This window comes from Peromyscus maniculatus, chromosome X (assembly GCF_049852395.1).
Source record: "Peromyscus maniculatus bairdii isolate BWxNUB_F1_BW_parent chromosome X, HU_Pman_BW_mat_3.1, whole genome shotgun sequence".
NCBI lineage: Eukaryota > Metazoa > Chordata > Mammalia > Rodentia > Cricetidae > Peromyscus > Peromyscus maniculatus.
The window spans coordinates 3,278,832-3,302,303 of record NC_134875.1 but is presented as its reverse complement, the minus strand read 5'-3'; the positions used below and the strand labels follow the sequence as shown (position 1 = coordinate 3,302,303).

Below are 23,472 nucleotides of genomic sequence, written 5' to 3'. Positions count from 1 at the left end.
CTGGACCAGATCTCGCCAGGCACAGGCAGGGACGCCACTAGGCAGTGGGGGAGCCCTTTACGTGGTGGAGGCCTCCCGGCTCCTGGGGCCGGGTGCCCAGAGGAATTAGCGTGGAAGTTTTTCATGGCGGCAAAACTTTCTGGAGCTTGCTCCAAGCCAGGCCAGTGGAGACACAGCCTTGATTTCTCCAGCAGCTCCACAAGGCGGAGCAAGGAAGGGGTGGGAGGACCGAGGACACTGGCGGGAGAATGTGCGGAATGTGCCAGGCGCATCTACCTACCCCAGGAGAGGGCAGAGGAAGGAGGCCGGCCGAGGGGAGGGGCGAGGGGCGAGGCTCCCTGCAGCCGGAGAAAACCTGTTTGTTCTTGGGCGGGCGGAGCCCAGTCTGTGCCACCTCGTTTCCAGGCGCGCTCTTCGCTGCGCCCCTCGCCCACCAACACAGCTCGGTAGGGTCCAGCACTGCCCACCCGAGGGAGCCCGCGCACCACGCCCGCCCGACTCGCCGCCCGTCCAACAAGCCAGGCACCTGTACCAGGTAGGGTTGTTGAGTTGCCGTCGGCCGACAGGGAGGCAGCAAAGGGTACCCGGTTTGTGTCCTCCTGAGCACAAGCAGAGTCTCGGTTTCTCTACCCATAATTCATACTCGTTCCAAGGGATTCTGGGGTTCCAGTCAGGGAGACAGTACTCTCGATTTTATGCTTTTCACTCTGGGTGAAGAAACTGAGAAGCAGGGTACTTTAGTGTGACCAACCAAGGCGAGTGGCCCTCTGGCTGGCCTTGTCTCTCTGTCCTGACCATTTGAGGATGAGACCGTTTGTTAGTAAACTGCTGACTGAGGGAGGAGGGGACAGGGTGAGCCTAGAGTTGGCGTTTTGCAAAAATCACGAAATACCACATTCTCAGTAAAATGTGCCCATTTTGTAGATAAAGAAACTGAGATGCAGAGACAAGCTTACTCTAAGAATCCCCTCTCACTGGCCTGGAGCCTAGGACAAAGGGACTTGATGGTGGTTTGTGATAGACATGTACTGGGCATTGGACGATCTCAGAAGGGAGCTGCTTATACTCAGACAGAAGGCGCCGAATCAAATGTCACTGTGGTGTTATCAGCTGGATCTGCTGTGCACAGGCTCTGTGACTGGATTGTTTGTGCGGGGGAAGGGAGAGCCAAGAGCCTCATCCTCTTTGGAACTGCATAATGATACTTGGCCTCTGAGAAAGGCTGAAAACTCAGGCCCTCCTGTCAGCTCTGCCACTTCCTTCCAAGCTGTGGCACCTGGCAGCTCTGCTGGTCAAAGAGAGAAGCCTACCAGGCCCACCTTCCCCTCCAGGGCTGTGGAATCTCTGAAGTTTGTTGGGAGTTGTGTTCTCCACAAGCCATATGTACTGAGTCTTGATATTAAGGCAGGTGGTGACACCTGCTCTTGGTCTTGTCTTGGTCTCAGGGCTCTTTGGATTTCTCATTATAGTGCCTGGTCTGGGTGAGGAAGGAGGTTTCCACAAACTGATAAGCCTAAATAGTGATGAGGGACTCTGAATCACAGAGCTGCAGTGGGAGGCTTGGAAGGTTATCTTCCCACAGCCTCAACTGGCTCATCTGAGCAAACAGTGCCAGCTTGGGTGCCAACAAGTCTCCAGGGCACAGATGCACTCACCAGGTACAACTTGCTGGAGGGCTTTGGTGTATGTACTGTTCACCTCACCACCCTCAGCCCACTCACTACAGGTTTGGAAGGAACAGCGCCATCAATCCTCAGCTCTGGCTGGGGCTCTGAACTCAGTGGGGTGGAACTGACAAAAGGTACCTAGGTCAAGGCCAAGTACACAGCAGGTGCTCAAAATATGTTCATTTCCATCCTCTGGACACTCATGAGTCAAAGACAAAGGTGGCTACAGAGGGTGCTGTAGCTTTGAGAGTCATTAAAGCACTGGTGGCTCCCTAAACATGGATCAGAGATGCCACCCTAGCTGGAAAGATTAGGTAGACTTTGAATGAGAGTCCAGCAGCCTCCAGGTCAAGATGGGTAGGAGAGAAATCAGCCCAACATTTAACAAAAAGAAGTCTTTAAAGGGACAGATCACTCCAGAAGGAGCTGCTGTCTGAATCATAACAGGAGTGATTGTGTGTCCTCAAGTTGGGAGGGTAGTAGTCCCAGGAGCATCTAGAACCTAGCACAACCCTTCCTCAAACTGCTTTGGGCTCCCAGAGGCCTTTAAAGGCTTCTAAGACCTGCTAGGTCAGGGATTCTGGTTTCCCAGCACTCAGCACCTGGCTAAGGTAGGCATTGGTACCTGTTCCAGAACTGTCTTCAGCTGTATGCCAAGAAAAACTCCCAATTCTGGCTTGATGCATTCTGAAAGCCAGAAACCTGCCCTTCTCCTTTCTCACTGAAGCCTCCATATATGACTTATCCCTTTAGCTGGGATGTTGCTTCAAGCCATAGCCTATATTGTGCCAGGTCATACATAACACAAATTTGCCTTCTGCTTGCTGAGCCCTGAGGCCACTTTCATTGCTAGCCCTGTGGTGACATAGGACAGGATCACTGCCAGGAAAGAAAAAGCTACTTTCTAGGTCTCTGGTGCTTGGAGAAACTTCTCATGTTGAACTCCAGACGTTGGGTAACCATGGTTGGGAATAGACCTGGGAGCCCACAACTTATCCAGCTTTTTCATCCCAAATTACGCCCTACCTCACCTCTTGCTCCCATGACCAGAGGAGGAAACCATCATCCCTGGTTAAACCCTCTCCTTGTACCAAGCTGCTTGAACACGAGGGGGGAAATCAAGGCCATAAGAGGTTGGGTGGCATGCCCAGGTTTGTACAAGTGGATGGTTGCTGAGCTGGATTCTGAACTCAGTGTGGCCTCTGGGCCTTTCTCTTACCCATAAGGCTGTAAAGACACTATCCTCAATGACAGGAGACCCTGCTAGGGGCAATATGTTGGATAGTTCATCCCCCTCATCTACTGTCAGTCCCTTTAGCACACTGCCCTGGTCTTGGTATGAGCTGATTCTCCATTGACATAGCTGGAGTCAGTTCATTTTTCCCAAAGGGAAACTGAGACACAGAATGGAGCCCTTTTACTTTCTGTGGATCCATGTGAAAGCATTTGGCAGGTCTTTTCAGTTCACTTTCCCTGCTAGAATGACCACAGTTAGAGGGTATGGACAGGGAAGAGGGAGTGGGGTCTAGGTAGGGAAGAGGCTGGAAAACTCAAGGCCAAGAGGCCCTGTGCATGTTGTTCTCCAGGGCTGATGTGCAGACTCAGACTCAGAGATGAGGAGGCTGGAAGGAATCTGCAGCTCAAGCAGATGTCCCTGGGAAATTTGCTGGAGAAACCTAGAGGCTGCTCTCAGAAACACAGTCTGGGCTTTTCCTGTGGGCAGTGCTGACTTCTTGTTCTGAGAGAGAGCTAGGAACTTGGGGAATAGGTAAAGCAGAAGATGGGCAGTTCTTTTTTTTTTTTTTTTTTTTTTAATAACAGTAGGATCCAAGGTTAGTTTTTGTAGCCACAGCTAGCTGTTCTGCCTCTAGCACATTTGAACTTCCGGCCCTTGGAGCAGACATAGGGTTTGGTATGGCTGTGGCCTTGTCAAAATGCCAGTATACCTCTCGGCCCTTCTGAGGACCAGACAGGAGCACAGTGCCACGGCCCTTGGGAGATTCCAGGGCCAGCTGGTCAAAGGTGAGGATCTTACTCCCAGCCTTGAGGATGTGACTTCGGGTGCGGCTGCTCACCCGCAGTGCACACACCTTCAGTTTAGGCACTTCGAGAATCCCCATGTCTTCTGTGACCGTCCGCACAACCACAGCTGTCTTGTTCTCACGGCCAGGAAGCATCATCTTTCGGATCATCCAGAACAGGAACAGAGGTGGCCGGTTAGTGCGACTCATAAATAACCTTTTCAGCACAACCTGATTGAAGGTCGAGTTGGTTTGTCTGGCCAAAAACCTGTACAGCTTGACTAGCAGCCACAGGTAGATGCCTTGGTTCTTGGGCTCCTTGCACCGAAACTTTTGGTCATTGTTGTGGTGAATGTCAACACCCGTGATGGCGCCTCCTGCTCAGCCAGGTCCAGAAAGCGGGCAGTTCTTTACTTACTTGTTAATGCCTATTTTGTAGCCCCTCTTCTTGCACAGTTGCCCTTGAGGTTACCGCTGGTGGCCTGGGGAGGCTGTGGAGCTCTGGAGACACACCCTGGATTCAGAGAAAACCTGGCCTCTGGAGCCAGTGGTGGGCAAGCCCAAGCTCTGGTGATGCCTATTGGTGGTCCCTGTCTTTGGATCTTTCTGTAAGCATATCTCAGCCATGAGGTTCAACCCCCTAGGGTAATCCCTGTGATGTTTGGCTCAGAACAACACTTTCTGATGACTAAGTCACTTTCCCAGGGAGCTTGATGTGGCAGAGGGTTGCCACATGGAAAGAAGAGGCACCAGGATTCCAGTCACAGGAATGGGGATCCCTGTAGAAAATGCTGACATTAGGCACTGCTTGGTTTAGCCTAGAAAGAAAAAAACCCCACAAAACCCAAAAAGCAGACCTTGTTTCACCATTTCTGCCCATGCGTGCACTCATCTCCTACTCATTCTTTTATAGTTTAGGACCTGATCCAAGGGTGCCTCCTTGGAAAATGCAGCACTCTGTTAGGGCCCACAGGATCTATCTCTCTTCCTCTAACTGTCTATCTCCCTAGCACCCAATCTGACCAGTAGCTTTCCATAGGTGCTTGTTGCAGAAAAGAAAATGTGACCTTGGGCGAATGCCTTCTCATCTCTTGGCTTCCATATTCTTATCCCAAAATGGGGGTTGTTGTAGAGGCAAGGACGGAGTGAAAGGGACTTTGGGTTTAAACTGGGCAGGAAAGTGTGATGGAGGGTATAGAGGGCCTGGAGTGTGGAAAGTTATGGAGAGAAACATTTTTGGGTGCTGGAGGAACTGCTGGGTAGTTCTCCTTTCATCCTCACTAGAGGATCCCTTGCAAGAAGGACAGGAGCAGTTTGGGCCAAAGTTAGGAGCAAGTGGGGCTGAGTTCTTGTTACTTTGTGCTCTGACAAAGGTTGAACAGGTGGCAGCTGTGAGGACTTGGGATACTCATGAAGGACCAAGGGAGAAAATGTTGAGGTGGTGGTGGGTTCCAGAGTCCCCAGCCCTTTTTGACCCATGATGTGCCCATCTGCAGATGAAGATAGCATCTCTGAGTGACTAGTGCTGACCTGAAACCTTAGATCTCAAGTTGCAGAAATAACTATCGGGATGTGAAGATGTGAAAGTGCACAGGTAGCTAGCACTGTGGAGGAAGGCCTGTGAGTTCCTCGGGCCCTTTCTTGTGGTATAGCTGCAGAGGTAACAATGGTAGCAATGTAAGTTGCTCATACGAGGAATTAGAGAAGGGGTCTTGTTGAGAGCAGGAGGTCCCATGGTCCTGCTATCCTCAGCAGGCTGGCCTCACCCAGGTATCTCAGAGACATCTCTGAGAGCTCTCCCCAGCATCCCTCACTAGTCCTGTAGTCCAAGGCACCCCTGAAGTGGCCCAGTTTCTCCAAGCAGGTGTTTAATTCCATCCCTAGGGGAGCCAGAAATATTCTAGGGTCTTGGGAATGGCAGATAGCTAACAGCACCCCTCCCCTTTTGGGGTTTTAGCTCCCTACTCAGTTGGGAAGGACTTGGCCTGCCTCAGACATCTTCCTCCCAGAATTCCTCTAACACAGACGCCAAGAAGTCTAGAATCTGAGGTTTGGGGTTGGGATGGCAGGAGGTGAAATTCCAAACTTTCATGCAGAAGTCATTTACCTGTAAAGCACATTTAAAAATACACCCCCCTGCCATGCTTGCTTTTTCCATATTACATTTTCCCCTCTGCAACCCAAGTTTCTTTCAACTTTTTTTTCCACGTAGTATTCCTCCTTCCTTCTGCCTTGTTGGCTTGCAGGCGGGAGCCTCAGTGACTACAGCATTGCAGACAGGTCACAAGCTCCTGCCAGAGGGGTCCAGCCTTCAGTTCCTAGGACCTGTACACTGAGCAACAGACTCAGGAGCTCAGAATGGAGCCAGCTGCTGCTCAGCCTATGCTCTTGCAGAGCCAGCTTTGTCTAAGGTCTTTAAATCACTTGCAACTCCCTTCCTAATCCCAGCTCTTGATCTCAGCACCTCCTGGACCAGCGGCAGTAGTATCTCTTCTAGGTCCTTATGGGTGAAAAGCAACCTGTCTGCTGACTACTGCTGGGGCTCCAGTGGAAGACAGTGGGAATCAGAATGCCCAGGGTTACAAAACCTGGCCACAGGAGGCTGCCTCACAAGTGGATCATTTCACCATTCCAGTCCTTTTGGCCTAGAGAATCGAGTTGGCAGCTTGAGTGCTAGCTTAGGTCAGCCTGGGTCCAAACTTCCGTGGGCCAAGTGCATTCCTTGAGAAAGGATTGAACTAGCACAGCTAAGTATGCTGAGTGTGAATTGGGGGTAGAGGTTGTGTTTCCTGAATTCTAGTATTTCTCAGCCCCTCTTACTCCTGGCAATGACCTGAACTGAGAACCCAGTGCTTTTTCCAACCTGGCAAACCCAATGTACCTGCTCATCCTTACATTTCCTTCTGCAGCCCCTAGAGGGAGACAGCCACAGCCAAGACTTTCCCTACTATGCTGACCTCCCACCAGCAGCAAACACTCTTTGGGTTCTGGTGGACAGGGTGATGAGCAGAGAAGCTGCTTGAAGCCCCTGCCTTCCCCACAGGAAAAACCAGATACGGGCTCGTGTGCCTTTTGAGAAAAGGGCTTCCCTAAGGCCATCTTTGTGTCTGCTGGCACAGGTTGGATTGGGCAATAAGGGAGGGTTGGAAGGACTCAGGCCAAGGAGCTACCTAGGCTGGCTGGGTTCTGGGGCTCAGGAAGCTTGGATTCTCAGAGCTGAAGAGCCCAAATCAGGCTCTTGCAGGACAGCTGTAACATCAGGGGTCTGTCTCCCTTGCAGATTTTGATTTTCCAAGTTTGGTCCTGTACTCATACACAGTAGCGAGGGACCAAGGTCCCATGTGGGTAGAAGGAGGGTTGTCCCAGGGTGACAGAGCTAGTGTGAGAATGCATTCTCCTTCCCACAGACCAACTGTCTTTGAGACTGTTTCTCACCCCCACCCCCAAGCAGTACCCATCCAAGAGATTAGTATTGACTGCATTCATCCATCTTGGAGAGCAAATTCCTGGGATACTGGAACTTAGTGTCACTGTTGCTATCCTCATGACCAGGTGTGAAGAAGAGCTCATTCCCAGCTACATTCTAAGCCTCTGGCTCTGCCATAGTAGGTGCAGGCTTTGCCCCCAAACAACAGAGAAATACTTGCAGGCAAACCTTTTCTACAGCATGGCCTAGTGTCAGGCTGACATTGGGCACCTACACTGGGAATCTCCAGCCTTATTGGATTCATACAGATGTCACTTGATCCATCTGTATTTAACCACTGGGTCACATGCTCTTGCTCTATTTGCTTCCCCTCTCCCCCATGCCTAGGGAGTCCATCTAGGGCTGAGATGTGGATTCTGTACTAAAAAACCAGAACTGTGGTGTGATCTCTGTAAACCTGGTTTGCAAGCTTGGAGAAGTGGAGTTGGGCACAGTTTATCCCCCCCCCACCTCTTTCTGCTCTTGCTTGCACTCAGACCAGTGTCTAGCAAACAAGCACTCAAACAAGCCATGTCACCTATGCCCTCTGGCAGCATCTCCTTGTCACCCTGCTAACAGTCATCCTTGGCTACATAGTGGCCTGGGATAAGAGAGAGAGAGAGAGAGAGAGAGAGAGAGAGAGAGAGAGAGAGAGAGAAGAGAAGAGAAGAGAAGAGAAGAGAAGAGAAGAGAAGAGAAGAGAAGAGAAGAGAAGAGAAGAGAAGAGAAGAGAAGAGAAGAGAAGAGAAGAGAAGAGAAGGGAAGGGAGAAAAAAAGAAAGGGGAGGGAGGGAGGAGGGAGAGAGGGAGGAAGGAAGGAAGGAAGGAAGGAAGGAAGGAAGGAAGGAAGGAAGGAAGGAAGGAAGGAAGGAAGGAAGGAAGGAAGGGGTCTAATGTAGGGCCAGTGGGCCAAGAGCTGAGGGCCAGCTGCTGATTGGATAAGTCCATCTTATCTCTTCCCAATATCCACTCCAGCTCTCTGGGGTGGGTGGATATAAGAACAGCAGCAGGACCAGAGTGAGGGCCCTAGGATAGAGTGGCACCCAGGGATTCCTACCTCCAGGCTAGAGCATCAAGGAGCCTGGACTTGGTCAGAAGGAGGCTAACTCCTTAGACAGACCACCTGACACTTTCCTTTCTCCCATGGTTTCCTCTCCCTCTATGTTTAGTACAATATGACCAAGTGGGACTAAGTTGTGTCCCTGAGCCAGAGAGGAGTGGGAAAATGAGATTTTTGGAGGGAGGGGGGTAGGTACCTCCCAAAGGTAATCAAGAATGCATGTGGGGGGTATTTGATTGCTGTATGTGATCTGTGTATGTACGTGTGTGTCATGTATGTGGTATGTGAGTGAGGAATGTGTGATCAGGATATATGTAGATGTGGAGTGGGTAGTGCATGTATATGTGTGTGTATGTGTGTGCGCACATGCGTGTATATGGAGGGATATGTGGAGGGTGTGTGGTGTATGTGGTCTTGTGTATGTATGTGAAGTATATGGTATGTTTGTGTGTGTGTGTGTGGTTGGTATGTGTATGTGTAGGGGAGTATGTGCAGGGTGTGGAATTATTATTTGTTGTGTGGGATATGTTATGTGTGTGGTGTGTATATAGATAGGGGTGATCTGTGGTGTGTGTATGTGTGATATGTATATGGGGAGAAAGAGTGTGTATGTTTGTCTGTGGTGTGTGTGTGTGTATAGGTATGTGTGGTATGTGTGTGGTATGTAGTGTGGGGGGGTCTAGGGTGTATGTGTGTGGTGTGTGTATAGGAGTGTTGTATGCATGTGTATTTTTGTGTGGGGTTGTGTATGTGTGTGTTGTGTATGTGTGTGAGTGTGTATATATGCATGGATGGTGTGTGATATGTATATGTGTTGTGTGTGGTGTATGTATGAACGTGCGATGTATATGCGGTGTGTGTGTTTCTGGTGTATGTGGTATGTGTATGTGGGGAGTGTATGTGGAGGTGTACATGAATGGTGGAGGGTATGGAGCTCTGTGTGTGTGTGTGTGTGTGGGTATGTGTGTGTGTGTGTGGTGTAGGAGATTTTGCTAAACTTTCTGAGTTAGTTAGAGACAGAGCAAGGCCTTGTGGAGCAAAAGGCTGCTGCTGCTGCTGCTGCTGCTGCTCCTGTTCTCATCTCTGATTTCTCACCTTGTGTCACTATCCGTTGAGTCCCCACTCCCTCTGTTCCTGTGTGCAGCAGCTCTCATAGTCACTCTCACTCTCCTCTGACTCTACTCTGATGTCTCTGTCAAAAAAAAACAGGCCTTAGTAGTCTAGAAAAACAAGATCTTTGCAGCTCCCTCATTGGCTTGTTGTTTCCGTCTGTCCAATCAGGGCAAGGACTTCTTTCCCAGAGGTTGCTTGGCAGCCTTGAGAAGCTGCAATAGTAAGGAGGTAGGTAGAAAAGGAACTTACCACCCATTAATGCTTTGGGACCATCTAATAGTAGGAAGGACTGTTCCCATCTCCATCACTCAGACAGGCCAGAATACTTCCTTCTATTGTTCTCTTTGCCTTTCTCAGCCTAACCTGCCCCCAAAGAGACAAGTACAGATCAGAAATTTACATCCAGCTGGCAAGAAAGAGGTATCGTGATGTAGGGTACTGTGAAGTGGGGCTTCAGGGGGACACCATAAAGGACACTTACATGGAAGATCTTAGTTAAGCTACTTGTTCCCTGGTGGCACAGACCAAGCCCCAAGAAGAGTTATTTGGCAACTCCCAAAGAGCCAGAAGTCATTTCCCCATCAAGGTAGTATAGAAAAGGCCCTCTGACTAGAATTGTGTCTTTGTGGGCCATTTGGGAGGCAAGAACATCCATCAGCATTTTCGTGGAATGGAAAATTCCAGATAGAGCACATAGTGTAACTTAAGGGTGCCATGCCAGGAGAAGGCCCACTTGCCCTGATCTACTTTACAGATGGGGAGACCTGAGCTAAGTGAGTTAGCAGTCACAGTCATGTGAGGCTACTTTGGGGAGAGGAGCAGAGGTTTAAGACTGTCTGCTTTCAGATTGGACCATATCTGGATGTCAGGTGTGATGGGATCAAGTGGCCAAAGTACCCAGAAAAAGAGAAGAGTACCCAGGGAAGCAGCTAGACATGGGTGAATGGGAATGTACAGGGACCTCACCTCTGTATGTTGCACTTTCTTGACATCTTTCTGACTGTTTTTATGCGTATGTTTGTGTGTCTGTGTGTTTGTTACTTGTGTATGTTTGCTCTTGGAGGCCAAAAGACGACAACGGATCCCCTGCAGCTGTAGTTACAAGGCAATTATGAGCCTCTCAATGTAGATAATTGTAGGCGGAGTTTTCCTGTGCCGTGACCACTTCCCAAATAAACTCATAGAGCTTAATATAAATTATAACTGCTGACTGATAGCTCAGGTTTGTTACTAGATAACTCTTACACTTAACCCATATTTCTTATCTACACTTTGACATGTGACTTGGTACCTTTTCTCAGTATGATATGCCCATCTCGCTTCTCTCTGCAACTGCCAGTGGCTCTCTGACTCTACCCTACTTCATCCCAGAATCCTCAGTTTGATGGTCCCACCTAACTTTATCCTGCCTTGCTATTGGCCAGTCAACTTGTATATTAAACCAATCATAGCGACACATATTCACACAGTGTTCAGAATGATTATACCATGGCAGGTAATGGGAATCAAACCCAGGTCCAAAACCAGAATTCCTAGTCCTGATCCATCCAGCAGTAGCCATCAAATGGGCTTTAATGGGAACATGCTGATAATTTAAGCAGTTAGGCCAGGCAAGGCTGAGGGACTGTGCGATTGGCCCCATTCTGAAGTCTCCTCCCTTCAGCAAGGAGAGTTGGCATCAGAACTTAAGTGCCTGGCTTTGGAGGAAGCAGTAAAAGTGGCCAACAGTGAGTATACCTAAGTCACCTGGATCTCATCACTTTGCCCCAGGAGATTTGAAGCCCTCAAATCTAGGGTTAGCAGGGCTGATCTGTGAGGTAGCCACTGGCTCTCCTCAGCTCACTTTGCTCACAGTGATGTGAGGTTGAAAATATGCTTCCTGTCCATGGGTTGCAGATGGGCTTCCAGACATGCATGCTCTATCTCTGATGTGTGTGTGTGTGTGTGTGTGTGTGTGTGTGTGTGTGTGTGTGTGTGTGTGTGTGTGTAGATGGTTATATGGTTCACAGACTCACTATGATTCAGGCCAGTCTTGTTAGTACTCCCCAAGGACCCTCTGTCCTCATGCCAGGTATTGCAGGCTGACCTAGAAGTGGGTGGGACCTAGAAGGATCAGGAGGCTTGAAGACAAACCTGGGGACTTCTCCCAGGGATAATTACTGTCCTAAAAGAGCTGGGAGATCAGGATATATAGACTAGACTGCTACAAGGGAAACTGTTGGAGCAACAGGTTTACACTTAACAATGTTGACACCTACAGACGTGTCTGTCCTCTTATAAGATGCCTCAGTTCACCTTCCCACCAATACATACATTCTTAAAGGTAAACCTGATTCTCCAGCCATTTCCCTTGTAGCAGTCTAATCTAAAGAAGAACTGCACTAATAGGACAGAGATGTATGCCAGAGGAAGAGTCTTTAAAGGGATGCACTTTAGTGAGGTAGATTGACAAATGGGGTTTACACCCATCTGCCAGTCAAAGGGCTGGCATCTTCCTCAGTTTTGCTGCCCTCTCCCTTCCTTAGCTTTGGCTAAAGCCAGGGTCACTGCTGACCTTTTCCCCAGTCTACCTGCCTCCATCAGTACCTCATCCAACAGCACTCACAGGCCCCTTAATCCCACTAGGCACTTGATTCTCACACATCTACTCATGGTTCCCTGTGGTTTCTAAGACTGGAAGCAAACTTGTGGTTTCCTGACCTGGCTCTTCCTTCCAGTGAACTTCCCTAGTCTTCAGTTTATTTCAGCAGTGATCTTTTCTTTACTGTTTCTCACTATGGGATCTCAAAACAACCTTTGAACTTGCTGAGTAGCTGAGAGTGACCTAGCCTCCTAATCATCCTGCCCCCACCTCCAAGTGCTGGATCACAGTCATATACCACCATGCCCAGCTCTACACCACAATATGTGTTTTCTTTCTTTCTTTTTCCAGATTTTCTTTTCTTTCTTTTTTATATTTTGAGACAGTGTCTCTTTTATCCCAGGCTGATCTTGAACTTGCTGTATGGCCATGGATGACTTTGCACTCCTGATCCTCCCATGCTAGGAGTACAGAAATTTACCATATACCTAGTTATATGGTGATGAGGATGGAACCCAGGGCCTTGTGGGTACTCAACAAGTACTGATAAAACTGAGCTGCATTCCCAGGCCATTCAGGTTTACTGTCTTATTGAAAAAGGAACTGGACTTTTGAGATGTAGTCAGGCTCAAGGGAAAGCAGCTGATGCAGGAGCACCAGCCCTGGTTCTTTTCTGGCACATGTCCTTGCTCCTTTGCCTGAGGAGTTGCCAATGACCCTCTGTTTCTTACATTATGCACATGTATGAGTCTGTCTTGATTTGAGATGTGGCTTATTTGGTTCTAATGTGTTATAAAACTTCTAGACAACATGGCCATTGGATCTATCAAGGAGAAACTGACAAGCTCTGAGTTTAGTACTGGCCTAGGATGGATCTGACTGCTAATACTGGGAATGAACTTCACCTGCTTGCCCAGTTCCTCTGTGGAAACCAGTGGCCTTAATCCCTTGGGTCTTAAAAAGGAGTATGTCTTTGAGATGCCTTACAGAAAATAAGTTAAGACAGCAAAAATGATCTAGTAAGATTTGAGGGACCAAGAAGTGGGCATTTGCTTCCAGGCAAAGAGGTGAGGGACTGTCCAAGTTTTTTCATTTGGTAGCATCAAAAGACCCAGGGACCAAGGGCTCAGGCTTCAATGGTCTGTCTATAGGCACTGACTGCACCCATGCATTCTGGCTAATGGGGTCACTCAACATCCTGCTAGGATGCAGACAATGGGGTTTATGCAATCATAACAGCAACAGAACTCTGATGTGGAAGCTTCAATGCCATGATGAGGCATCATTCCTGGCATGCAGAAGATTCAATCTGCCTGGTCTGCACTTGGTACAGTTTATGGGAGAACAGACTCTCGCTGACACGGTTAATTTAGTCTGGTCTTTGCCCCCTTCCTTCCCCTTTTAGTGTGCCTCTAACTTCCATGGAAATATGTCCAGGTCCTGCCAGCTGGCATCATTACTGAGCTGGTCAAAGCCTAGCCCTGAAGGGACCCAGACGGTGACAGACCCCAGGAAGGAAGGCTTTTCTGCCTTAACACAGCCAGGGCCTTGTTTTCTGCAATGCCCACACCCCTGAACCTCCCAGGCTTTCTTTAGGTCCAAAGGATCAGCTGTGGTTATTCAGGGAAACATCCAAATCCACAGTCTAGGCTTTTCCTTTTCCTCAGCTTTGAGACTCTCAGCATGGAGAACAGACCTAAAGCTGAGGAAGAGGAATGGTGCACTCTCTGCAAGCCAGGGAGGAGGTAAGGAGGGAGAACAGAGTACAAGGAACCTGCTGGTCCTGACCAGATTCTCTTCCTTGTCAGATGCTGAGGCAACTCCTTAGTACTGGGCTCCTGTGAGGAGACAGGATGAGGAGCTAACCCCAAATAGGGCTACAAATACCCACTTTTCCTCTACTGATTGGAGGACTCTGACTATCTTTCCTCCAGCAAACAGCTTGAAAGTCACCGTGACTTGGCTTATGTCCTGCTGCCCAATGATATTTCCTGACATTACAGCAGTCCAGAAAGGTAGAGACTTTTCACTCTCATCTTACAGATAATAAAACTGAGGCATCCTAGAGAGAATAACTGATTTGTGCAAGATCTGATAGGTACTAAGGTGTAAGAAAGATGGTTCAGTCCTAAAGCAGCTGGTTCCCTGAGTTCTTCCCTACCTCCAAGCCTCCTACCTACCCGCAAAGGTGTTTTGCCTGAGATGTGCTTCAATCCTAACCATCTCAATTCTACAGTGCTGGCTCAGCTCCATACTAGTCTCTAAGGCACTGTTGGAACTTCCTTGCTGCCAGCTCTCTTCCCCAGAGTCTTTCCATTAGCACTCTCTGTGGTCTGCCCTTAAAAAATGACTAGAACAGACAGTTCCTGACAGCCTACAAGTTCCATATTCTCCAGGTAAGCAGCCATGGCTATATGGGCAGGTGTGGCATTCAGCAGTGAAATCATTCAGAACTCTACTGACGCTTGTCATTCCTGATACCTGAAGGGAAATCTGTATGATCTTGGTGTGCTAGGATCACAAAGGGCCTCTATGAGTTCATTTTCTGTTATTATGATGTAGTATCTGAGGCTTGGTGCTTTAGAGAGGAAAGATACTCATTTAGTTCTGGAGACTCAAAGGCATGATTTTAGCAGTAGCTTAGCTCAGGTGAGGATCTCACAGCTGGTGGTATCACAGTGGCAGGCAGAAGAACCTGTGTGTCAGAGAGACAACTTACATGGTGAAATGGGAAGCCAGAGAGAAACTAGAGGTGGGCTAGACATGCTTCTGGGTATCAAACACTCATGAGAACTAACCAGGTTCTCCCAAGACATTAATTCTATCATACAACAGTTCTCCCAATGATCTAATTACCTTTCATCAAGCCTTACTTGGTGGGGGTGGGGGCCATGGGTGTGGATATGTGCATAGAGGGGGTTTAAGTATAGATGTACATGTGTATACATGTTCATATGCACATGTGGAAGTCAGAGGTCAATATCAGGTATCTTTATCACTGTTTGCCTTACTTTATGAAATAGGATCTCTCAGTAAACCTAGAGTTCACCAATTTGGCTAGACTGGCTGGCCAGCAAGCCTCAGGGATCCTGCTATCTTTGCCTTCCCAGTGCTAGGAATAAGGGTGTGTTACCAGGCCTAGCACAGAGTGAGCCATTTCCACACCCCCCAAACTTCACTTCTTAAAAGTCCTACAACCTCTTAATATTGCCATATGGGAACCAAGCTTCCAACACAAGAGCCCTTAGGGGACAAACCACATCCAAACTCTAGAGGTGACCCATAAGCCATTACAAATTCATGTATTGACAAATCTGTGTTTGTCTTTGTTCCCCAGGAGCCCACTGAATCCACTAGTAACAGAATTGAAAAATAAACATCATGAATGTCTCAGCATTAGGAGGTAATGGAAAAGGTGAGCCTGGGCTACATGTCTGCCTGAATTATCCCAGGCAAACCCCTAGAGGGAGATGAACATTGCCCAGGTGATGACCTCATAATAGGAGGGCTGGCAAGGGCTCTGGGATTAGGGGCTGGGGTTCCCCCTTTAAGGCTCTTAGGCTTGCCCCTACCAGGGAAACCTTTGTCATCTGGTGAAGAGGAGCGCAATAATGTCCTAAAACAAATGAAAGTACGAACTACACTGAAGGGTGACAAGAGCTGGATCATCAAGCATGAAGACTCAGAGGACCATACTATGTAAGTCCAAGAGGCAAGGCCAGAAGGGAAGGCAGCAAGCAACATTGGGGGTGGGGGCATGGGACCCAACCCTAGCTGGGGATACTGAGGACATTCCACCATTTAGACCTAGGTCAGGGTGTGTGTCCATTGGCCAGCCAGGTGTAATTAAAACCTGAACACAGCCACAGACGGGGTAGTCCTAGATACTAAGGCACGTGTTGTCACATACCTGTAAAGTGGGTCAGTAGAGGAGAAGGTAAGATGCAGTGGTGGTGCATACAGGCCAACTTTGGGATGGAGCCACAGGGTAACAGGTAGCAAGAAACATGGGAGCCAGTATGTTCAGGCCTTGTCTTTCCACAGACAGCTTCACTCTGGACAAAACCATACTACATCCTCATCAGTTGGAGAGGTCTCAAATGTCAGGTAAGAGGCGGTACCTAGCTGATTCTTAAATGGACTCCAGAGGCTTTTCTGCTGCAAGGAGGGGTGGATATCACATAGGAAACACAGAGGGAGCCTGAATTGAGTCATTTGGAATGCATGGAAAAGACAGGCTCTTTGGGTTTCCCTTTTAGTGTTCCTGCAACTTGGCCATCTCCAAGAAGCTGTTCCCTGATTTAAAATAAAAAAAAAAGGTCTGTAGGAATAAATGCTAGGGCTCTGTGGTACCTTTAGACCTAACCCCACTGTTCCAGCCCAGAGCACTCATATTGCTGAATAGGACTGTCTGCTGAGTCCTTGTCCTCTTGCCAACTCCTTGGAGGGGCCCTCATTGCCTTCCCTGAGCTCAAGATTACCCTCTCTCTCACTACTTCTAGCATGTTCTCACCAGTGCCCCCCAAGTCTTCTGAACCCCATCTGTTGTTGACAAATGGAAAGCCCCAGTACCTAGAAACTAATGTTTTCCAGCCAGTGACCAAGCCTGAGGAGTACCTTCTGGTTTCATACTTCCATCACCACTTGGGATGTGAGTGCCCTAAGGGCCAGAGGAGGAAACATTCTAGAGGAGTGGTAAGGGAAGGCCATAGGGCTTTACCTTCTATTCACTTTAGCCTCAGAATGAGGTCAGCCTGGGCTCTAACCAAGGGTCTTTCAGTCTGATCCAGGAGAGAACAAGAAGAGCTCTCTTTCAAGTGCCCCGGTGCCTGGAAGAGCAGAAACTTCTGGAACTTTGCAGTAAATGTTAAACCATACAGCAAGCCTGCCTGGCACCCTTTTGTAAGTCAGGGCTATGCTGGACATGGCTGTGGAGGAGTCAGCCATGGCAATGTGCCTGGGAGAGACTGAAGGAGAGATAGGTGGAGCAGAGTGGGCACCTGGCCACTATATTGGGACAAACTTGGCCATTATACTGGGACATCCATCAGCTGTAGTTGCGAACAGGAAGGAATAAAGTGTCCTGAGCTCTGTAGTGAGGCCATTGTTCCCTTTATGTCTCCTTTTCTCTTGGCAGGTCTCCAAACACAAAAGCTCCTGCTGGTTACATCATCCGGTAAGTGACCTCAAGACTCTACCTGCATTCTCATACCACTAGGGCCACACCTAGACTTCTCAATACCTTCTGGTGTCTCTTGTAGGGGAGTGTTCACCAGAACAATAGACAGCTCTTCTCACTACCAACAGCACCTGTCTAAGACCAATGGAGCGCCAAGAAGGTACATCCTTGGTGTGCTAGCCAGATGGTCAATAGGAAGGTGGGAAAGCCTTGTCCAGAGCCAAGTCCAAGAGAGGGATAGCAAAGAAGTAAGGGAATGTCCTGCCTGGCTCTGGCCACTGGCCATGGGCAGTGGCTGAGAGGGGAACTCTGGACAGAGATGTGGAACCTATACTTCCTAGTGCCCACATATCTTTACTTTACTTACTCTTTGTCCCCTTGGCCTCATGGCTGGCACCGTGCACTTACTGAGGGTATTGAAGCCATGTGCTTAGTTCACCTTCCTAGTATGCCAAGGTGGCATGTTACATAAACACCTTGGTATCAGTCACAACTGGGGCTCCATTTGGGAGGATACAAATGAGAGCCTGGTGGGCTGTTTCCTTGTGACTTAGCTGGGTCTGCCATGCTCAAAATGTCTGGCAGGGCTGACAACAAGGAAGAAAGTCTCCTAGTGGCTCATGTCCTGTCTCTATTGGGCTGTGTGGGTAAACTTAGAGACAAGAGGGGACCTATGGTTGGGCAGATGGAAATATCTTGCTCTTCTAGTGCTTCTGAACTGCTGGGAACAGCTAATTCTGGTCGTCCTCATCAGTCCTCTGGTTATAAGATGACCACAGAAGATTATAAGAAGCTGTGAGTATACAGTGATCCCAGACACTGGACCTATTGAGGGCAGGTGGACACGTACCTCTGAGCTAGTCACTTAGTTGGGGAAAGCTAGTCCTAGGTCTAGAGAATGGACAATGAGCCATGGCAATGGGGACTACTGCTCACTGTCTGTGTTTCCTAGATGTACCCCTGTACCCCTTCAGGTATCGGGTTCTCAGACTGAGCTGGGTTCAGATGAGCTGTCCTTGGGGGCATGATGTTGTCTCATGTTGTCACTGTCCCCATAGACTATTGGTGTGGACATTTTGTGTCTAAAGCTGAGCTTCTCTTGAGGTTCCTTCCAAGGGGCCCTGGCCAGGGAGGGAAATTCTGGACAAATGTCTGGATTGTGCCAGCACTTCCCAGGACTCTACATCTTTATACAGCTTATCCTTGCCCCATCGTTCTGTTTCATGGAACAGCTGGCATATATTTTTAGGGAAGTAGTAAGAGTGTTGGCTGTTGACGGACAGGACAGGAGAAAGGAGTGCTGGCTTTTAAGGAGGAACAAGTGGGAGCTAAGGCTCAAGGTTGCAACAGCAATGTGTGTTAGTGGCGTTGGCAGTCAAGAAGCCAAGGGGAGTAGCCTGTAACAGGGAACAGGAAGGACACAGAGGAAGAAAAGCCACACCTGCTCCTCTCCCCCACAGGGCACTGTACAATATCAGGAGCAGCTCCACATCAGGGACTGAGGAGGAGGAGGTGCCCTTCATCTCAGATGAACAGAAATGGCGGTAACGGTTTCTCTTATAGGCATACCCATGAGTAGGGCAGGGGCTAGAGTCTTCACAGACCGCTGAAAAGAATTATACCAGCCAGAGTACAAAATGCATTGCACATAAGCCCTGAGAACATGAGCCTCAGAGCACATAAGCCCTGAGAACACCCCATAGTGTGTAGGTACACTTGTCATTCCACAAGTTTATGAACTACCTCTCAGTGCTGGGCCAGCTCAGGAGAAACTTCTAAGAACCTTGTAGGGGTAGAATCTAGGAAACATGGGTCCATGGAAAAGGCTTATATGTAGATTCAAAATGTCCCAAGGAACTTGAATAATATTCAGGGTAAAGTGCCCTGGGAAAGACCATCTGCACCCTGCTGTGTCTGAGTGTGTTGTGTTTGCAATGTTCTTTGGGTGCAGGAATGGTCTCCAGAGTTTCAAATGCCCTGTGCTTACAAAGAAGGAGCCCAAATAAAGGCCAGTATCTGCCAACCCATATGTGGTTTAGGAAGCGTAGTGACAATCCCTTGCTGAAGGTCCCAAAAGGCCAACAGTTCTATGCAAAAAGACCACAGTTGCATGAGGCATGAAATCTGGATAGTGCAGAGCAGGGGAATGAATAAGAAGCTCTGGAGGTGCCTCACATTGAATGCTTAGGTGTGTTCACTTGGGCAAACCACCAGAGCAATGGTCAGGCTCAGTCAGTCATGGAATATATCAGCACGTGCTTGCCTGGTTGTGGGGGTCAATTAACCAATGTGAGAATGTCAGTATTCAGGGCAGGGCTGGGCACATGCTACATGCTCCCTAAGTAAGGGTCCTTCCTCAATGTCCATGGGTCCTCTGAATATTTCTTAGAGCAGTGCGACCCTGGCTTATCCTCCTCAATTCCCCGGGGATATTCCTGAGTCAGCCAGTGAATATCCAAGGCTAGATTGACAGTGGCTAGATTGACACCTATCAGATGCCCCCACTTTGTACTACCCCAGATCACAAGCTGCAAGTGGTGTTCTGAGGAAGACAGCCCCACGGGAGCACTCTTACGTCCTCTCAGCAGTTAAGAAGAACACTAGGTGAGTTGTCCAAGAATGAGGCCCAGTGGGCTTGAGCCTGCCTTGGCCACTACTGACTCCGTGATCTGGGGTCTTTCTCTTCTGCTTGGGGCTTCAGCTTTTCTTTGACTGGTGAAAGAATAAGGGCATTTGATCTTGACCTTCTCGGGGGTCTCAGATGCACTTCTTAGAATAAAAGCAGGAGGTACTGGGAATAGGAGAGGCTCTAAGATGGCACCTGCGCTTGAGCTTTTTCCAATATGTCTCCATTCTGCTTCATTTCTAGTAGTCCTACTCAAGAGGTGCAGGCCCCATTTATTGCAAAGAGGTAAGTATCACCAAGGGAAACCTCATGAGCCAGATGTTATCCAGGCAGCAAGCCTCCTGTCAGTAGGAGTATAGGGAAAAAGAAGGTTGCTTTCAGTGAGCAAAGAGAGTTGTCCTCCTCAATCATAGCAAGAATTCTCTTGCTCTTGCCCTGCTATGTGCTCTCCTGTCACCTCCTCAGGGACTGAGGAGGAGGAGGTGCCCTTCATCTCAGATGAACAGAAATGGCGGTAACGGTTTCTCTTATAGGCATACCCATGAGTAGGGCAGGGGCTAGAGTCTTCACAGACCGCTGAAAAGAATTATACCAGCCAGAGTACAAAATGCATTGCACATAAGCCCTGAGAACATGAGCCTCAGAGCACATAAGCCCTGAGAACACCCCATAGTGTGTAGGTACACTTGTCATTCCACAAGTTTATGAACTACCTCTCAGTGCTGGGCCAGCTCAGGAGAAACTTCTAAGAACCTTGTAGGGGTAGAATCTAGGAAACACGGGTCCATGGAAAAGGCTTATATGTAGATTCAAAATGTCCCAAGGAACTTGAATAACCAGAACCAGAACCAACAAGAGAAACTCCATGGGAGCTGGCTGTGATGATACTGATTGGTCTTATAGGGCAAACAGGATGAAAAGGAGAATGATCCATATGTCAGGAAACTAGTTGAGTGAGGTAAGTATTATTATTTGACATAGGTCAATTTCTATAGTAGGAAAATGTTGGATAGAGGATGGAGAAGAAACTTGTATGAAGCTGAATCTTAGGGACTGAGACTTTAGTTGAATGGATATCAAAGGCTTTCCAGAGCAGATGCAGAGACCCACAGCCAAGCACCAGGCCAAGCTTCAGGGAGTCCACTGGAAGAAACAGAAGAGAGTTCTATGAGCAAGGGGCATCAAGATCATGATGGGAAACCTACAGAGACAACCAAACCAAACTAGTGGGAACTCATGAACTTTAGATCAACACCTGTGGAGCCTCCATGGCACTGAATTAGGCCCTCTGCATAAGTGGACAGTTGTGTAGCTTGATCTGCTTAAGGGGCCTCCTGGCAGTGGGATCAGGATCTATCCCTGGTGCATGAGCTGGGTTTTTGGAGCCCATTCCCTATGGTGGGACACCTTGCACAGCCTTGATGCAGGGAGGAGGGGCTTGGACCTTCCTCTACTGAATGGACCAGGCTTTGCTGACTCCCCATGGGAGGCCTTACCTTGTTAGAGGAGGAAATAGGGAGTGGGAAGAGAGGGTGATCTGTGGTTGGTATGTAAACTGAATAAAAAAATGTCTTAATAAAGAAAAAAAGGCCTTCCAGATAAGGTGGCATACATAATAAGCTGTAGGTAGAAAGTCAACAAGGAACCAGCATTCCAAGTGTTCTAAGCCAAGAACTAGCCAGTGCAAAGGCCCAGAGTGGAAATACGGTGCTGTTGTTAAATGACAGTAGCTGACTAGAATACATTGAGCACTGAGGGGTGAGGGAGTGGCAGCACAGAGTAACAGAGAATAGTGTGTGCTTATTAGCTGTTACTAATGGAGCAAGATACCACCAGCAGAATAACTTAAAACCCCAGAAATGGAGGTCAGACATCTGAAATTGAGATGTTGGGAGGATTGGGACTAATTGTATTTGCCTCACCAGGCCACTATCTTCATTCACATTGACTTTGTGTCTGTGTCCAGATTTCCTTAGTCTCAGAAGGACATTGCCATTGGATTCAGGGCCTACCCTAATTTAGCGGAACCTCATCTTATACTGCTTACATCTCCTAAGAACCTATTTCCAAATGAAGTTCCATGGCTTCCCCGGGAATATTCAATGGCAATATCCTTCTCATCCTGAGCTGGAGTGGCCAAGGCTTCAGTCACCCACCTCATCTGGACACCGGTGAAAACACACCCTTCAAAGGCCAGGAAGCACCAAGGTAGGTAAGAAGACCACAGGTGCCACTTTTCTTGCCCACAGGGTTGATGTGGTTGATGAAGATGTGCCTCCTCAGAAAAAACAGGAGCCACCTGCTCTGGCAAGACCTGTTTCTGGCTTAAGCAGGTAATAGTCACTCCCCTTAGGCTGTGAGAGACTGACCACTGTAGCAGTGGCATCCCATTGTTAAGCTTGCTCCTGGTACTTCTCTAACTTGGCCAAGTTTACCCTACCTAGGAGACAGACCTGTTGTCTCCAGCACTTCTCACACCTGCCTTCTTTGCCAGTGTGGATGGAGGTAAAACCCAAGTGTCTCAAGCAATTCAAATTGAGTGCATGCCCAGTGTACCCAGCCCCTCTGGAAGTCAGGAACCCAGGTGGGTATCATGAACCAGCTCTGGACTATGAGATGGTAACATGGTTTCCCACTGGCCTGGCTGGCTGGGTTTGGCAACCAAGGAAGGTCTTGCAGTGAGGTGACAGTGCAGGGCCATCTAAGTTCTGCCCATCTCACTCCAGGTAGGGATATGCTTTGCCCCGATTTCCAAACCCTGAGCATCCCAACAGCTACAGGCACTCTCCTCTTCTTTGCAGATAACAAGCCCTCAATGCTTCCTTGTACTTTGCGTTGAATGCTGCTGAGTCTGGCAGAGGGTATAGCTTTCCTGTTGCTGTTTCTTTCAACCTGGATTGAGTCTTGGTTAAGGTCATAGTCTTCTAAGGGCTGTGTCTCCATGACACCCTGGAAAAACTCCTGAAGCCAGAAAGGAAAGGGGGTCTATTCTTTTTTTTTTTTTTTTTTTTTTTTTGGTTTTTCGAGACAGGGTTTCTCTGTGTAGCTTTGCACCTTTCCTGGAACTCACTTGGTAGCCCAGGCTGGCCTCGAACTCACAAAGATCCGCCTGCCTCTGCCTCCCGAGTGCTGGGATTAAAGGCGTGCGCCACCACCGCCCAGCGGGGGGTCTATTCTTATAAGTCAGTTCTATTAGCCAGGGTAGAGACTAAGGGACAGAGTTAAGCAACCAGATTAGCCTTCCATGGGCTGTGATCTAGGTTGGGGACTGCTTCCCATGTCCTGGTGGCATTTCTAATATGGTCAGCTTGACCATGTGAAAACTTCACCTCTACTTTAAGCCCATCTCACAGACACATCTGCTCAATGCTCATCTAGAAGCCCCTTTATTTTCTGAGAATGGCCTAGAGTCAGCTCTGAGTAGGAGACTGGCAATACCCTTTCACAGGCCTATGGATCAGTGGCTTGAGCTTAGCTATAGTACCAAGAAGTCTCAAAAACAAAGAGCAGATGAGGGCAAGGACAGGGAGGAAGATGGGTGTGAGTATCATACTTCAGGGAAGCACCAGATGGAGAATGCTCTTGGATGCTGACACAGAGGGAAAGAGGAAGCTTCTCTCCCAGAAATTCTCCAGTCTCTCCTTTGGCCCACAGCTTGAAAACTGAGGAGATTGTCCGTTTGCAGATCACGACCCCCAGAGCAGGACTCCACCTGGTGGCCTCAGATCTGGAAGCCCTGAGGTATTGGGGCCCCACTGCT

General features: G+C 48.6%; 1 protein-coding gene and 1 pseudogene across 24 annotated transcripts in view; one reads left to right on the top strand and one right to left on the bottom strand.

The window, feature by feature from the left end:
- Positions 1–326: 326 nt before the first annotated feature.
- The window catches only part of Znf185 (zinc finger protein 185 with LIM domain), a 57,303-nt gene continuing 34,157 nt past the window's right edge, over positions 327–23,472 (top strand). For 2 of the 24 annotated variants that reach the window (XM_076562634.1, XM_076562633.1), the window contains exons 1-13: positions 328–535; positions 15,245–15,322; positions 15,483–15,606; positions 15,952–16,014; positions 17,045–17,083; positions 17,169–17,246; positions 17,795–17,881; positions 18,547–18,630; positions 19,607–19,690; positions 19,959–19,997; positions 21,962–22,045; positions 22,207–22,296; positions 23,367–23,453. In XM_076562634.1, coding sequence (XP_076418749.1) covers positions 15,289–15,322; positions 15,483–15,606; positions 15,952–16,014; positions 17,045–17,083; positions 17,169–17,246; positions 17,795–17,881; positions 18,547–18,630; positions 19,607–19,690; positions 19,959–19,997; positions 21,962–22,045; positions 22,207–22,296; positions 23,367–23,453 — 893 coding nt within the window. In that variant the 5' untranslated portion in view covers positions 328–535; positions 15,245–15,288. Of the gene's footprint in view, positions 536–13,841; positions 13,923–13,991; positions 14,660–15,244; positions 15,323–15,482; positions 15,607–15,951; positions 16,015–17,044; positions 17,084–17,168; positions 17,247–17,794; positions 17,882–18,546; positions 18,631–19,606; positions 19,691–19,955; positions 19,998–21,961; positions 22,046–22,206; positions 22,297–23,366; positions 23,454–23,472 lie in introns of those variants that run through there. The other 22 variants (XM_076562643.1, XM_076562642.1, XM_076562631.1 and 19 more) reach the window with 18 other exon arrangements.
- LOC102921439 (large ribosomal subunit protein eL18 pseudogene) lies at positions 3,501–5,566 on the bottom strand (annotated as a pseudogene).